The sequence below is a fragment of the Urocitellus parryii genome, chromosome 1 (assembly GCF_045843805.1).
Source record: "Urocitellus parryii isolate mUroPar1 chromosome 1, mUroPar1.hap1, whole genome shotgun sequence".
Taxonomy (NCBI): domain Eukaryota; kingdom Metazoa; phylum Chordata; class Mammalia; order Rodentia; family Sciuridae; genus Urocitellus; species Urocitellus parryii.
Genome location: NC_135531.1, coordinates 222,611,165 through 222,628,276, shown reverse-complemented (window position 1 = coordinate 222,628,276; position 17,112 = coordinate 222,611,165). Strand labels below are relative to the sequence as shown.

At 37.8% G+C, this 17,112-nt stretch overlaps 1 protein-coding gene across 1 annotated transcript in view; it reads left to right on the top strand.

Annotated features, from left to right (window-relative positions):
- The window catches only part of Lrp2 (LDL receptor related protein 2), a 190,914-nt gene that overhangs the window by 63,609 nt on the left and 110,193 nt on the right, over positions 1–17,112 (top strand). Inside the window, exons 16-23 of the mRNA XM_077794842.1 lie at positions 406–608; positions 3,313–3,453; positions 5,013–5,216; positions 8,112–8,304; positions 12,353–12,478; positions 13,322–13,452; positions 16,041–16,178; positions 16,779–17,060. Coding sequence (XP_077650968.1) covers positions 406–608; positions 3,313–3,453; positions 5,013–5,216; positions 8,112–8,304; positions 12,353–12,478; positions 13,322–13,452; positions 16,041–16,178; positions 16,779–17,060 — 1,418 coding nt within the window. The remainder of the gene's footprint in view (positions 1–405; positions 609–3,312; positions 3,454–5,012; positions 5,217–8,111; positions 8,305–12,352; positions 12,479–13,321; positions 13,453–16,040; positions 16,179–16,778; positions 17,061–17,112) is intronic.

Sequence of the window (17,112 nt, the reverse complement as noted above, 5' to 3'; positions counted from 1 at the left end):
GTTATAGGAAGTATTTGTTGGGGACATCGTCCATTGGACTTCTCACCCTTATTATACTCTTTCACCTATGGAATTTGGAATGTTCTTTCGAATCTTACCTTTTATAGGCCAGGCAACCTTAAAGGGATGAAGAATTAGTGAGAAAACACTAATTTCACCTCAAAATCTAGAACAGGCTAGAGGATTGACTAGGACCAGGATTCAAACCTCAATGGTCTTTACCAAGAAGCAGTATGGAAATCCTATCAAATGTAAATGGAATTTCACGTGTATCTTTCTGTATATTCTATTATTTCAACAATAAATTATTTAGCTTTTTCAAGCATTTAACTGAACTACCTACACCTTTAATGAAAATAAAGCAAAACAAAAAATTGTGTGATGTCTACGTATCTTTTGTAACAGGAAGACCGTAGTTCATGGAGGCTCCATCATCCCTCATCCCTTTGGAATAAGCTTGTTTGAGGACCAAGTGTTCTTCACTGACTGGACCAAGATGGCTGTAATGAAGGCAAACAAGTTCACAGACAGCAGCCCACAGGTGTACCATCAGTCTTCTCTGAGGCCCTATGGGGTGACTGTTTACCACGCCCTCAGGCAGCCCACTGGTAAGCCACACAATAGTGGTGAGACCCTGTTTGGTACTAGATTTGTTAGAAACGTTTTTTTCCAAAGCTGTGGAAGTTAATGATGAGAGATCTCCTCCTGGGATCTGGGTGATATTCTCAAACATACAGAGGATTATCTAGAGTATTAAACCCTCAGGAATCGACTCTGCAGATCATGGGCTTTTCATGAAATTAGAATTAAAAGTACTGAATCTAGAGGAAATTTAGAGATTCATTTAATAGATGTTTACTGGCCCCTGCAGGGTGCCAGGTCTAGGTGCTGGGGGTCTAGCTATAAACAGACCAAATCCAGATACCTATGTTATGGGGAGCCACTTCATAAAACAAGCTTTATTTACCTGGCCAGGGACTGTCACCCACCCGTAGAGACTGAAGCTCTGTGGGAGAGCAGCAATTTCCTGGCCTGTATCCTGGGAACTTAAAGAGGAAAACCACAACTCAGGGGCTTTCCTGAGCATCATTCAAGCAAGCCAATCACAGAAGTTAAAACAATAGCAAGCGGGACCTGAGAGCCCTAAGCAGGACTAGAGTTTTCCAGTTAGCAAGCAAGCAAGTAGAGAAGCTAGAAAAAGGCAATCAGCTTGTAACTCAGTTAACTACATCTTGGGTCTGAGCAGGTGTTAGACAGCCGTATCCTGAGTTCGAGCAGGTGGTTATGTGGGGAAAAGAATCTACTTCAAAGTCTTGGGTCACCAAGACTACCATATCCTGGGTTGAGTACATTTTGTGGGGTACAAAGTACAGAAAACAATATATTGTAAGAAAACAGCTTTCATTTCAGTTTCTCAGAAATAGTTCTTGTAACAGAATTTTTTATACAAGGCAGCAAAATGGAGTCTTAGACCTATCTATGACAGTTCTTGCTTATAATTGTCTTATCTCACTTATTATGTCTATCACACACACACACACACACACACACACACACACACACACACACACATATATATATATATATATATATATATATATATATATATTACTAATATATAACTTACACTCTTACTGATTTTATTGATTAGTTTAGACCACAACACCTACCCTCATTCTACTGGGAGAATTGTCCTATTTCAAAACTCTAATATTATAGTTAAGGATAAGGAAACCGAGGCCCCATAGAGGAAAATAGCATATTCTAAACACTCATTTTGCATAGCATGGGGACCATTTTATTTCTTCACTGTTGTATACATATGGATCTGTTCTTTGGTTTGTATTGGGTCTGTTATGGTTCAACTGGGTTTGGTGTTTCTGATTGGTCACTTATTAAAGAAAAGAAATATTTTGATTCAGACACTGGTTATTTTTTTGTTATTTTATAATAACTTTGTGTTTCAGAGTTTTGAATTGAGCTTTGACATGTCCATTTGAACTGTCTATGGCTCTTCTGTATTTGTTTGTGGATCGTAGAAAAGAAATACACCAAAACTAGACTAAGTTGGTAGAAAGCTTAATGTTGGTGAACGGTAATTTGGAGAAATACAGATTTGTTTTCAAACTCTCATATTAAGTGATGAAACTGTTTAGGATGGAGAGAGACAACAGGCAATTAGGTTGCTTAAAAAATATACTAGAATTGAATAGATATTGAAGATGAATAACCTTTGATATCTTCATCCTGGGAAAATATATCTGAAAACATGTTGGAAATCTCAATTTGGAGTACTTTGCAGACTCAATTTATAAAGCTACTAATTTCACATGTGCCTTTACCCAGTTTGATCGTCCAGATTATTTCCCCAAATAAATCCACTTGAGAAGAGAAAGAGACCATTCAAAGGTTCAGAAGACAATTTAGAAAGTAAATCTGAAAGTTTTTTCTGTGACAGTTTTGTACAGTGTGCAGTGAGCTTCCCAAGGTTACAACTTGAAAGATGGCTTTGGGAAACATAAACTAGTTTGGGAGGCAGATACATAGGGTTTTGGAATCAGGTCTCAATTAGAATTAGCTATTTAGGCATGAATAATCTTGGACAAGTTGTCTAACCTTTCAGAGACTTCTGTAAAATTGGGGTAATAATGTTTACTCCTTGGGGTTATTGGTTATTTATTGGAGTTTTGTACAAAATAAGTACCCAGTGAGTAATAGTTACTTATTATATTTTATGAATGATAAGGATAGTACTGAAGGTTTTTATTTTTAAAAAATTTGGGGTGGTGCCGAGTGCGGTGGCACAACTCAGGAGGCTCAGGAGACTGAGGCAGGAGGATCATAAGTTCAAAGCCAGCCTCAGCAAATTAGCGAGACCCTATCTCTAAATAAAATTAAAAAAAAAAAAGGCCTGGGGATTTGGTTCAGTGGTTAAGCACCCCTGGGTTCACTGGTACCAAAAATAAACAAACAAACAAACAAAAAAGAAAAGAAAAGAAAAATTCGGGGGTGGGTAGTTAATTCTAATCATTGAGGCTAGCAGACAGACCCTATAATTACTGTGGGAAAAGAATCCCATGGTTATCCGGTGGTGGGAGTCCTGATTTTTGTAATCACCAGTTTGAGAATGGACAGGAGAGCAGTGGCTTGGGAGGGTTTGCGCAGCCGGATGTGGTAACCACATCTGGAGTGATGACTCCACAGTGTTGCAAACCCATCACTGGGTTCATCTACAGGGCTGAAGTGGCTTCACCTGACTTGGAGTGTTACATCAGTCTAATTGTGATTGAATCCTGTGTATTTCTCCCCCAGCTAGCAACCCATGTGGAGATAACAAAGGGGGCTGTGAGCATGTCTGCGTCCTCAGCCACAGAACCGATAACGACGGTTTGGGTTACCGTTGCAAGTGCTTATTTGGCTTTGAGCTGGATCGGGATGAGCGCCGCTGTGTTGGTAAGAAATCTGTGTTGGTGGGTCCTTCTGGCAGGCAGCACAGGATAGCCAGACAGCTGCTGCTGCTGGGCACTGGGCCAGGTCTCTGTCTGACTTCTTCACTGCAAAAAAGCTTTCTCTAGCCCACAGAACAGCTTCTTTGGTAGGCACCATGTTCTCTGTACATATAGCTATATTTGAAGATGTAAAATTCCGTCTTTCCTTTAAATCCTCATCTAGGATTTTCTTGGTCTTCCTTTCCTCTTTGTTTCCTGAAGCATTCATCTCTTTTTACTGTGATTTCTGAATTCCATGTGACTGCTCTTGGTGTTCTTTTCCATACTATGTCTACTGTTTCCAATTCTTTTTGTTTTTCAGTACTGGGGATGAAGCCCAGACTCTCGTGTACTTTAGACAAGTGCTGTACTCCAGCCTACCACTTCCACTTTAGACATTAGCCTGAGCTTTGATGGGAAGGGAGGTAGCCCATCCCTTTTATTGACTTCTCTTAGACCACCACATATGCCCCTTTGAGCCAGGTAATCGCACCTTAACCTCATCTGGCTTTATTGCTGTATCCAAAACAAACTCTTGAGTAACAAACTCTTGCGTTCCTCATGAAGTTTTTCATTCCAGTTCAAACTTTGATTTTTACACCTGTCTCTCAGCTCCTGTTTCACTCTTCCATTGAAGCTTTCCTTTCTTCCTCTTGGTTTGCCTGCAGGTTTCCTCATTATTCACCCATGGCCTAGGCCCCTAACCAACAATGAAATATGTGACTATAATATTTATTTCATTTTACCTTTTGCAATTCTCTTTTCATCTCTTTGATAAATCCTTGCTTCCCAGATGGTCCTTCTGGAAGCTTCTATGGACTTTTTATCTAACTAAGATAAATTTGTTAACATTGGGGGTAGTCCTAGATTCAGATAAAAATCTCCCTCATTTAAAAAGCCATATGTATATAACTTTTATCAGTAGTACATTGTCTAATGATTTTGTTTTTAAATTCCTTTTTGCAGTTATTATGTCTTGGCTCTACTGCCTTTATCACTGTCTTTTTGAATTCCTGATGTACTGTCTGTCTCCTTCTTGGCTTTTGATAATCACTTCTTCCTATCCCTTTCCTTTGTTCCTCCTCTCCCTCACCTTGTCTCATTCCATTGATGTTGATTCTTTTTTTCTTTCTGATCTTGACACTCCAAAAGCTGCCTTATGATTGTTGGTGTCAATTTCTGTCCAAAAGTTATTCCAACTTGAGAATTTTGATGGAATTACTGTGGAGTTTAGCAAATTCTATTTTAAAATTTATAGTATGTGGACACTGCTTTTAATGCCAATAAACCCTAAGGATAAATTTCTCAGGAAGAAGTTTTGAATACATGTATCACCTTTGTAGTTGCATTTTTCTTCTTCTTCCCTTCTATTATTACCAGCTATGGTTTTCACAAATTTGTTATGTTTATTTCAAAATTATATTTCATGATGGTAAAGTGTCTTTATGAACAATGTGATTTGTCTGGGATTTGGTGAAGGCAAGAACCATGCTGTGGCTGACTGTGCTGTTCTTCCTCCTACAGCTATTAAGAACTTCTTGATCTTTTCATCTGAACTGGCTGTGCGTGGGATCCCATTCACCCCCTCCACCCAGGAGGATGTCATGGTTCCAGTGACGGGGAATCCTTCTTTTTTTCTTGGGATTGATTTTGATGCCCAGGAGAGTTCAATCTTTTTTTCAGATACATCAAAAGATATGATTTATAAGCAAAAGATTGATGGCACAGGTAAGAAAATGTGTGTATGTGTGTGTGTGTGTGTGTTGGCTATTTTCAGTAATCATGCAAATAATTCATTCAGTTTAACTTTTAAGATCCACTTTTTAAGCAGGATCTTTATTAGGCTTGATAAATACTTTTGGATTGAGAAAAGAAATTTGTTGTTTTTTTTAAAAAATAAATTATGTTGGAAACAAGCACTTTTTATTTTCAAAACAAGTTATAAGTGATGGTGTATTTTAATAATGACAATATTAACAGGAGAAGAAGGTCAAGTGTCTAGAAACCCTCAATAGCTTAAAGGTTCAGATTGGTCCAATGGGATGATGTTTCTTTGGGGATACTGGCCTACTTTTGTGCCAATGGCTGAACTTGGAATGACAATAATTTCTTAAAAAGTGAATTATATGAGATTTGGATTTGTAAATCCACACTTAAGTTTTAATTGATTAAAATTCTGTTAAAATTTTTATAATGGTCAAAGAAGACAGATAAATTATGGTCAGCCACACTTTCCTTTTGGGTACTTTATTTGGTTGATGGCATGATCTGTTGATCTCTATACCTGAAATTAAAAATTAATCTGAAATTAAAAAAAAATTATCTTTTTCTACTGACTTTGCCCTATTAGGTATACTTGTCTTTTTCTTTTTTTAAAATGTAGGCCATTTGCCAGTGCATATTCCTTTCCAGTGACAGCCCTTTCTCCTTCATTTATTTCATGGGCAATTTTCTTGAAAGATTGGTCTGCCCTTTCCTGTCCCCTCTTCTGACTCCTCACCTCAAAATCTATCTGCCCATCACCTCCCTGGAACCCCTCTCATCTTGCTCATCTCTTTGTTGCTAAATTAAATAATTGTCTTCAGTCCTGTTTTGTGTTCCAGTAACCAGCATTACTGAGTCTCTCTGAGCTTCTGACCTTGCAAGATTGTGAGGCTGTGCATGTTCTCCGTCACCCACTTCTTTGGTCAGCGGTCTTCTTTGATTTCAACCCTAGAGGAGTTAATCTTAGCCTACCTCCTCGCCATCATCTTGGATCCCATGTTTTCTAGTCCCTATCTTTGATTCTTTGGTCATCTTCTCAAAAAATGTTTCGATTTCCTTTCATTTCTTGTCCATTCCTTCTTGTGTCCCTTAGAAGTCTTTATAATTTTTTTTTTTTGAGAGAGAGAGAGAGAGAATTTAAAAAATATTTTTAGTTTTCAGCGGACACAACATCTTTGTTTGTATGTGGTGCTGAGGGTCGAATCTGGGCTGCATGCATGCCAGGCGAGCGCGCTACCGCTTGAGCCACATCCCCAGCCCCCTTAGAAGTCTTTTGTCCTTTGCCTGTCCTAACATTAATCTCTGGAGTTCAGCATTGGTCCTTTTTCTGCATAATGTCCTAATGTCTAGGTGTTTGATTCCCATTTGTGCATTAGTTGTTGTTAAATTACTGTGGGAGCCTTTTTGCAGAATGTTGACTAGTCGAGTGTCTTCCTAACCTGGGGAATGAAAGGCAGGCCTGGGCAATCTCTCTGAGGTTCAGATCCAGGCTGCCTCTTCTAGATATCCACAACCAGTTTGAAATCAACATGGCCAGTGGACCCCTTCATCCCATTCTTTCCAGACTCTCTGCCTTAGAAGAAGAGTACAACTGCTTGTTCCTTCCTGCCTCCGCACAGCCTGGATTTCTTGTGATCTTCTTCCTCTGCTTTTGTTTCTGTTATTAACCCATTGACCCCCATGGTCCCCAGGGAGTTCTTAATCTCTCTCCCTCTCAGTCACAAGGTTTGCTCTCCTGTAGCCCCCAGTTCCCTGCTTCCCTTTGGAGGAACTCTCCATGTGTCCCCACCGTCTGCACTCATGCCATATGCCAGGAGTCTGTGCTGGGCACCATCCTCGGCACACCTCCATCACAGCACCCAGCACTCTTTTATTTCTGCCTCTGGGCACAATTGTGTCTTCCTCTCTCCGAGACATAAAGTTCTTTGAGGGCATCTTTCTAGATGCTTTACTTCTCTATGACTCACTTTCCTCATCTAGAAAATGGACAAAATAATGCCAACTTGATTAAGTGGCCATGAGGATGGGTGAATCCATAAAAAGTCTTTTTTTTTTTTATCAATTCCTGGATCATAGTAAATGCTCAATTACCGTAAGCTATTATTAGCAATATTATGTTACCTAAATATCTAATATGTTGTCTATCTCATAGAGGGCTTTATTTTTATGATTTTCTGAAACAATGACAGAAAATACTAGGACTTTTTTTTTTAAAAACTGTAAAATAAAGATCTAATTACCTATTCTGACTGAGATTTTTTTCTTGACTAGAGAAAAAGAAAAGAAAGAAGAGAGGGGAAAAGCATAAATTTTTTTTCAGAGAGGAAAGTGGTTTCTTTTCTCCTGTACCCAGTTCTGATTTCCTTCCTGGTATCTTTGCTGGTCTTTTCCAAACTTGGCAACTTTGTGGTTGTGAAAGTCTGTTGAAAGACTGGTGAGAGGGTTGGGCGGTAACACCTCCGGTCACCCCCTGGTTGTACCTGGCAGTATCAGCTCCTTGGAGCCGTCTGGGGGTGGTAGTAGGTGAACTCAGGTATCTTTTTTTTTTTTTTTTTTTTTCTGATGTTCTGCAATGAGAATTTTTTTTTTTCCTTGAAGTTTGAACAAGGGAGTGAGTCCAGACTACACCACTCCTGGTTATATTTATAAGTATCATATCTATTCTTTGAGATCCAAACTTTGGGGAATGAATAAATTTGAGGTTTATCTCATGTTGTTGCTCAGTGTTTTTTTTTTTTTAATTCCTCATGTACCTGAAATGTGCTCTGACTGACACAGAATTTAAATATGCAGTAATAGGAAAATTTATGTCTTATGTGATATACTTAGTTTAAACCATGTCCATGTTTGAACTTACAGGAAGAGAAATTCTCACAGCAAATAGGGTGGAAAATGTTGAAAGTCTGACTTTTGACTGGATTTCTAAGAATCTCTACTGGACAGACCCTTCTTATCAGACTGTTAGTGTCATGAAGCTTGCTGATAAATCCAGACGGGAAATCATTGAGAATTTAAATAATCCCCGGTCAATTGTGGTTCATCCTCTTGCTGGGTAAGTATGTGCCTGTTTTTCTAAGAGCTTGAAACCACGCCTCTTTTAGTCATGGAAAAGTGATGTCCTAGGGGTTTTTGGCAAGTTTAGTAAATATAAGGTTGAACTATGTAACTTGAAATCACCTTAAATTTTCCTCCATTAGCATAAGCTTAAGTAATCATTTTATCTCCTTCAAAAAACTATTCTCAGTCTCAGCTTCCCTGGTTTGTACTGGTGTGGTTTTTTTCATGGTTGCAGAGGACCATGGTTGCAGTACAGATTTGTTGGGGAAGGAACAAGATACACAGCAGAATTAGGAGGAAAGACTCCAATTCTTGCCCTGTTTTAATGAATTCTTATGAAATGTAACAAAACATGCTTAATCATTCGGTAGTTTTCAGAGTAAGAAGTTTTCTAGATCACAGGCAGTTTCATGTCATTGATGGGGGTCAGAGAAGAAAAGACAGAACAGTCCACAGTATTCCTTTTTGGTTCTTACCTTTCTTTTAAAATATGTTTCATACAAATGGCACTGGGAAACTGGATATGTAGAAGAATGAAGCTTGACCTTTATCTCTTGCCCTTGTAAAGTCAACTCAAAGTGGATCAGAGACCCAGGAATGAGAACAAACTCTGTAACTGCTAGAAGAAAATATAGACCCACCACTCCAAAATGTAGGCTCAGGAACTGACTTTTTAAAAATCATAATTATTTTAAAAATCATGATTATTTGTAGATGGACATAATACCTTTATTTAATTTATTTATTTTTATGTGGTGCTGAGAATTGAACCTAGTGCCTCATACATGCTAGGCAAGCGCTCTACCACTGAGCTACAACCCCAGCACCAGGAAATGACTTTCTTAACAAGATTTCTAAAGTGTAAGAAATAAAACCAAAAATCAATAGATAGGATGGCATCAAACTTAAAAACTTCTGCACAGCAAAGGAAACAGTTAAGAGTATGACTAGATAGCCTACAGAATGGGAGAATGTCTTTGTTTCTTGGATAGGGCATTAATATCTGGAATATATAAAGAACTCAAAAAGCTTGACACCAAAAAAAAATCAAATAACCCAATTAATAAATTGGCAAAAGAACTAAACAGATACTTCTCAAAAGAAGAAATATGATTGGCCCAACAAATATATGAAAAAATGTTCCACATCGCTAGCCATCAGGGAAATGCAAATCAAAACTACACTGAGTTTCGACTCACTCTAGTCAGAATGGCAATTATCAAGTACACAAATAATAAGTGTTGGTGAGGATGTGGGGAAAAAGGTACACTCAGAGGTTGTTGGTGGGACTACAAATTAGTGCAGCCACTCTGGAAAGCAGTATGGAGATTCCTCAAAAAACTGGGGTGGAACCACCATATGACTCAGCTATCCCACTCCTTGCTATATATCCAAAAGATCTAAAATTAGCTATAAAATACTAGAGGGATATAGCCACATCATTGTCAATAGCAGTACAATTCACAATAGCCAAGCTAGGGAACGAATCAAGGTGCTTTTCAGCAGATGAATGGATAAAGGAAATGTGTGTGTGTGTGTACGCACACACACACACACACACACACACACACACACAATGGAGTATTACTCAGTCATAAAGAAGAATGAAATTATGACATTTTCCAGCTAATGGATGGAACAGGAAACTATCATACTAAGTGAAATAAGTTAGACCCAGGAAGCCAAAGTTTGAATGTTTTTCTCTGGTCTGCAGAAGCTAGTCCAAAATAAGGGGCAAAAAAAGAGAGAAAAAGAAAGAGAAAGGTAATTGAAAAAAGATCACTAGGTTAGATGAAGAGGACTGCTTTGGTCAGCCTTTTTTCTGCCATGACTAAAAGACCTGATAAGAATAATTTTAGAGGTTGAAAAGTTTATTTGGGGGGTTCATGGTTTCAGAGGTCTCAGTCCATAGACAGCCGGCTTCATTCCTTGGGGCTTTAGTAAGGCTGAATATCATGGCTAAGGGAAGCAGCTCACATGAGTATCCAAAAGGCGGTGGGGAGAAGAGAGAGAGAGAGAGAGAGAGAGAGAGAGAGAGAGAGAGAGAGAGAGAGACACTAAGCTCAGCTCACCAAATATATACCCCAAAGCCATGCCCCCAGTGACCCACCTCCTCCAGCCACGTCCTACTCACCTTCAGTTGCCACTCAGGTAATCCCTAGCAGGGGACTAATTCACTGATCAGGTTAAGGCCTCATAATTCAATAATTTCACCTCTGAATGTTCTTGCATTGTTTCACACATGAGCTTTTGGAGGGCACCACACATCCAAACTGTAACAGGGACTGAGGGGGAGGGAGAAGGGATGCTATAAGGGAAGAACAGTGAAGTGGATCTGACCCGACTTTCCTATGTGTATACGTGATTATGCTACACTGAGTCCCATCATCTTGTACATCCACAAGACACAAACTAGATAAAGAAAACCTAGAGGTAAATAGCAGAAGGATTAGTAGAGTAAAGGGAAGGGAACGGGGAGGGAGGAGGTGAGGGAGAGGAAAAGTACTGGGGATTGAATTAGAACAAAGTAGATTCCACGCTTTCATAATTACATCAGAATGAACCCTAATGTTATATACAACTAAAGAGAACTAATAAAAAGGGGACCAAGGATGGGGAGGAGGGGAGGGCAAGAGGAACGACTGGGGAGTAAAGGTTCCAGATCACATTGTGTGCATGTTTGAAGATATCATAATGCATTCTAATTTTATGCATAATTATAATGCACCAATTAAAAATAAATAGGGGGAATAACAATAGAGTAAAAGAAGGAGATCATGGGGGGGAGGGGAAGGTGAGAAGGGAAAAGGGAAGTACTAGAGATCAAAATGGAGCAAACTGTTTTATGCATTTATGAATATGTCAAATGAACCCCTCTATCATGTGTATCTATAATGTAATAACAAAAAGATTTTAAAAATATGTTTAATAGCTGACATGATTGTTTGCAGCAAGGTAGGTTGTTGTATTTGGATGGAAAAAGAGCAGTGGTCATTCACTGAAGCCCGATTCATTTATGTAGTGAGCCCTTAACATACATACTCTCATCTAATCCCGAAACCAGTTTGTGAAAAAGTATGTATAATGCCCATGTTAGGGACTTGTGGAGGACTCAGTCATTGCTGAGAGTTAGTGTTCATACTCCAGCTCTGTTCTATGTACAGCTCTGCCTAACCCAGGTCTCTCTGCCACCTCTGCAGTATGCACTTTATATTTTTATTTTCTCTTTGTAAAACACTAGAAGAAACATACTTTAAAACTGATATCATTGATAAGAAATTCTGTGGTCCTATAGAGAGGTAAACCATAGATTTTTTTCTAGTGAATTTATCTTAACTAACTCTTTGGCATGTGGTTTTGTAAAGTGGTTAAATTCTTAATGGCTTTTTCATTTAAAATGATATGAAGTCACATTTCAGAAAGTCACACTTTGGAAATGACTAATTTTGATTCCTAGGGATTATATGAAAGAGGAAAGGATTTCTTTCCCCCATAGACTTACATTTTTTCCCCAGTCCTCATAATAAAAACAAAAAGATGCTTTGAGTGCGATATTATTTGAGTATTATATTGATTTGGATGCTTTTCTTCATCTGGGATGAAATGTTTTTATTGCAAATTTATCAACTCCTTATAGAAGAATAATAGGAAGTAATCTAGTAGATCTAGTGGGTCCTGGATGTTTAATCCAAAGAGAAAGAGAGGATACAATCTACTTTATTGCTCATGGTGGTCTATTATTTTATTTCAATAACATGGAGTATTGGGTGACAATTGTTTTAGGTTTTAAAGTCTAGGACAGTGGTTTTCTGTTTTGGATGTTTATTTTAATACCATGTGTGTTTTTCACTTTGATTACATATTGATAACTGTACTTTTAACTAAGAATTATATTAGTTATACAATAGTCTGTTAAGCTTCACAGCATATACAGAAAATGAAATTAATTGCAGCAAGTCTCTAGAAAATTTGTTTTTGTGAAATCCCTGAGTCATGTAATTTATCCCTCGTTAACATCCATGATTTATTACCTCTTTTTCCAGGTATATATTCTTCTCTGATTGGTTCCGTCCTGCAAAAATTTTGAGAGCATGGACTGATGGATCTCACCTTGAGCCTATAGTGAATACCACTCTTGGATGGCCCAATGGATTGGCCATCGATTGGGGGTAAGTAGGAATCACCCCATATCATTCGTTACTGAGTTCCCACTTAGTGCAACACAGATATAAGGCAAAGTGGGTTGCCATGATGGAGTAAGGATAAGCACACTCCATGTCCTCAGAAACTTTTTAATCATTAATTGAGATGGGAGGAGGATGTTAAATGATATAAGAACACAAACGTGGTTGGCCAGTTACTGGTGGGATGAAAACCAATGCTTTCATGAATTTTCTGAGGAAATTTCTAGAAGCAACAGAATGACAGGGCATAGTGGAGGGTCGAGAGGGAGGAAGTGAGTCCCAACCCTATTAGTAGTAGAATAAGGATTTGATGAAACACTGGTTATGTGTAATTTCCTCCAGGGGTGTCTTGAGGATAGGAAAATTTTGAAGTCAGTCAACAAATGTGCATTTGTTTATATGCATTTTGGGAGAATTTTGAGGTATGAGATATAGTTCTAGAAAATTGATGATCCATCTAGGAATATGGAAAAGGAAAATATAAATTAGCTTACAAATATGATATGCCAAAGTAGTTATGGGAGGGAAAAAAAGGAAGAAATGTATTTAGCCTTTTAAACATAGGTGATATTACCAATATTTTTCTTAATTTATGGATTTTACAAGGAGAAAAATAAAATCCCCACTCAAAGATAGCAACATTTCAAGTTTTCAAAGATAGTTAATTGAAAGTCATTTGATGAAAGTAGCTCTCCTTTTCTGAGGGACCTAAAACTTTATCAAACTTTGTTTGATAAAGGTGTTGATTGAGCATTTTGATTTTGAATTCCCTCAGGGTGATCTGCTGGTTTTTGGATAATGGATAACTTAAGTATTTTATTGTTTTAGTGCTTCACGATTATACTGGGTAGATGCCTTTTTTGATAAAATTGAGCACAGCACCTTTGATGGCTTAGATAGAAGAACTCTGGGCCATATCGAGCAGATGACACATCCATTTGGACTTACTGTCTTTAAAGGTATGTTTTGAATCAATAAAAAGTGTGTGTTGTTTTATACTTTGCAATTCATAACAGTAAAACCATTCTCATTGGTCTCTCTCACAATTTCAGAAAAGCTTGTTACTTTAAAATACAAAAAATTAAAATGGTGCTAGTATATGTAGACAAAACAGTTGGTTTGTTGATGGAAAATAAGAGTTTTAGAGTGTGTTGCTTTGGACACATTTAGATAAGAATGTCGATTAATTATTTAGGCATAGCACTTTGTAGTTTACACTTCTACAATTCCTGAGTATGTACTTACATAACTAAGTTTCACGTGAAGAAATGATTTAAAGTCATTGAATGATTTAAAGTCATTCAAGAATTAGATAGCAAGAGTTGTTTATAGGAACTATTATAGGATTTCATTGTTCTCTGTTTGCAAGAACCTCATCAGAACCTTGTAGAAAAATGATTACGTGTATCCATTGAATAATTTTGAAGCTTGTTCATCAAAATGTTGGGTAATTATCTTTGTTGTAGAGAAATGTTAGGGTACTACTTAAAAAAACAGAAAGACATGATTATTTCTTTAACACTATTTCCAAAGAATTTTCATGTTACTCGTAGAGATTGCTGGGAAGCTTGGGATTCTGGGAAAACACCGCCGCCATGATCCCAGCCAGTGCTTCAACCTTCCTTCTCTCAGCCCCCTTCTTGAGTATAGGCAAGCTTCTCTGAGTTGAGCTGCTGGGGATAAGAGTGTAAACTTGCACCATGAAATGGCTAGTTTGTTTAGTTTTGAAAACAAAGCTCTGTGGATGGCTGGATAGCTTGTGTACTTCACACAACTGTTAGGCCACGAGTGAGGAGAGATTGATGTCTATTCTGGTTATGCATGAAAAACCATAATCAGTTCGAAGGGTGACACTGTATAGTGGCCACCAAAGGCCCTAAGTATATGCTAGTTGAAACTACTTTGAATAATCAGTATAATCCTTAAAAAAAAACTAGACATTGGCCATAAATCAACAATTTTCTCACGTGCATAGAGTGTGGAATGAAGAGTAAATATATTGCATATTCCACCCTGCTGTCTGTTTTATCTTTGGAGTGTGTGGTATTTAAAAATATTTAAGACATGCTCTTGTGAGATTTTTGGTGAGATGAGTCAATTATAAATAGCCACCCTCTCAAGTATTTACTCCCTTTTCTCTAATGATATCAGATACATGCTATTTGCTGCTATATAGGAATATTATAAGAATGTTGTATTCTCTCTGCTCTGTGCTGAAATGTTTTGGGATTGAATAAAAATGCAATTTCAGTACCTTTTGGTTTCATCAGTATGAACAACAACTCGAGTGCATCCCCATGAGAACAACATGATATTCCCAAAATAACGAGAGCAGTTTCTTCCAACCCTGGCTCACAGGGTGGATCTCTAATGGAAAGTTCTTTTGTTGTGTCATACCGTGGACATTATGCCCCTTTTTACCAACAGACTAGGTTGACTATACATTGCACAGGACTGAAAGTTTGATTGAGCTCCTAATCTACTTAAATATGTTATTATATATACCTCCTGAATGGTGGGACTGACTTTGTCATGGAAAAAATATTTAGTGAGTCCAATAACTGATTGGTCATTGATTAGGCCACAGATAAGGAAAATTGATCTCATGATCAAATTTGTGGCATCTTAAATGTTTTCTAGTTAATTGGAATTTTCAACGATAGCCCAAGAGAAAATCCATGTTGATTCAGTTTTTTCTTTTGAACACTGTTGATGTCTATGTGTTTACTTCCTTGCTTCAGTAGTTAGTATAAAGTGAACATGATTAAATTTTTGTTAGGTTAAAATCTTATGCTGCCTCTGTTTTGCCATTCTGAGCACCATGGAACATGGATGAGGTTGCAGGTGTATGAACCCTTATGTTGATATTTTTACCAATCCCCAAACATACTGAAAGTTCCTCTTTGGACTAGATTTGTACTTTTCCTTCTCAATAACTTATCAAAGTTGAACATTAAAAAATTAAGCATTCTCATGCAGACATGGGCTACGCAATTTTGGACTTGGAAGGGATGTTAGATGTTGTCTTCACATAGTTAAGTATTTTGCTTACCCACTAGGCAACTTAATGTTGGGAGAAGAGCCTAGTCTTAAGGGGCCTCATGTAGAACATTGAGAATAAAAAAAAAAACTTTTTCCTATCAAAGTTTAAATCTAAATGCCATCATAAAATTTCATGCATACTTGCCCTGAACCTGACGATGATATTAATAAAATGTAGACTTCCAAAGAGCATTTATAGAGAATAACTGGTCATGGAAAATGGTTACAAGAGACAGATTAGAGATATTTGTGGGAGAAGAGTCTTGGAATTGTGAGAAGCATTACAAGCCTATTGCTTTCTCTCAGAAATTTATTTATAAGTAAGTTAATTCCCTAAGTGATTGATTTATAAGTAAGTGATGACTGAAAGTACAAATCCTCTGTATTCCTTTTTTTTTTAAATTTATTTATTTTTTTATTGGTTGTTCAAAACCTTACACGGCTCTTGACATATCATATTTCAGACATTAGTTTCAAGTGAGTTATGAACTCCCATTCTTTTTAGATTACGTGTTTTTTACCGATTGGAGACTGGGTGCAATTGTTCAAGTCAGGAAAACGGATGGGGGAGATATGAGGGTCATTCGAAGTGGCATCAACAACATAATGCATGTGAAGTCATATGACATCAGCATCCAGACAGGTGAGTGAGCTTGTCAAGTTTTTTTTTTTTTTATATATCCATATAAAAAGTACATCCATATCAAATATGGTGACTCCTTTTTGCTTTAAATACTTATTAATATAGCTCTTGATAATTCTATATTCCTGTCACTCTTTAAGTCTCTTCAATTCTGAAAGTGTCATTGAGAAATACACATTTTTAGCACTTTTCTGTTTTAAATAGAAATTTCAACCTTCCTTCTCTCAGCCGCCTTCTTGAGGGTAGACAAGCTTCTCTGAGTTGAGCTGCTGGGGATAAGAGTGTAAACTTGCACCATGAAATGGCTAGTTTGTTTAGTTTTGAAAACAAAGCTCTGTGGATGGCTGGATAGCTTGTGTACTGCACACAACTGTTAGGCTCCTATCTACTTAAATATGTTATTATACCCTGGTGTTTGTAGCAGGGTATAATAACATATTTATTATGTTATTACTTCCAAGAGGATGCTTGCTATGTTTTAATACTGGGTATGAACAGTGTTCTTTCCTGTTTGTGTGCCTTCATGAATCAAACCTGTGATCAATGTAATGGGCATGTGCAGAACTTACTCTGTCAGGGCTTTGCATTTTCCATTTTCAGGATCTAACTACTGCAGTCAACCCAGCCACCCCAATGGCGATTGCAGCCACTTCTGCTTCCCAGTGCCAAATTTCCAGCGGGTATGTGGGTGCCCCTATGGAATGAAGCTGACTTCCAATCACTTGAATTGCGAGGGAGACCCGGTCCGTGAACCACCCACTGAGCAGTGTGGCTCTTTTTCCTTCTCCTGCAACAATGGCCGATGTGTGCCCAGTTACTACCGCTGTGATGGAGTTGACGACTGTCATGATAACAGTGACGAGCATCTGTGTGGTGCATCTAGTAAGTAGCTGTGCTCGGGAGATATTTCCTGAAGAAGCTTAGGTTATTTATA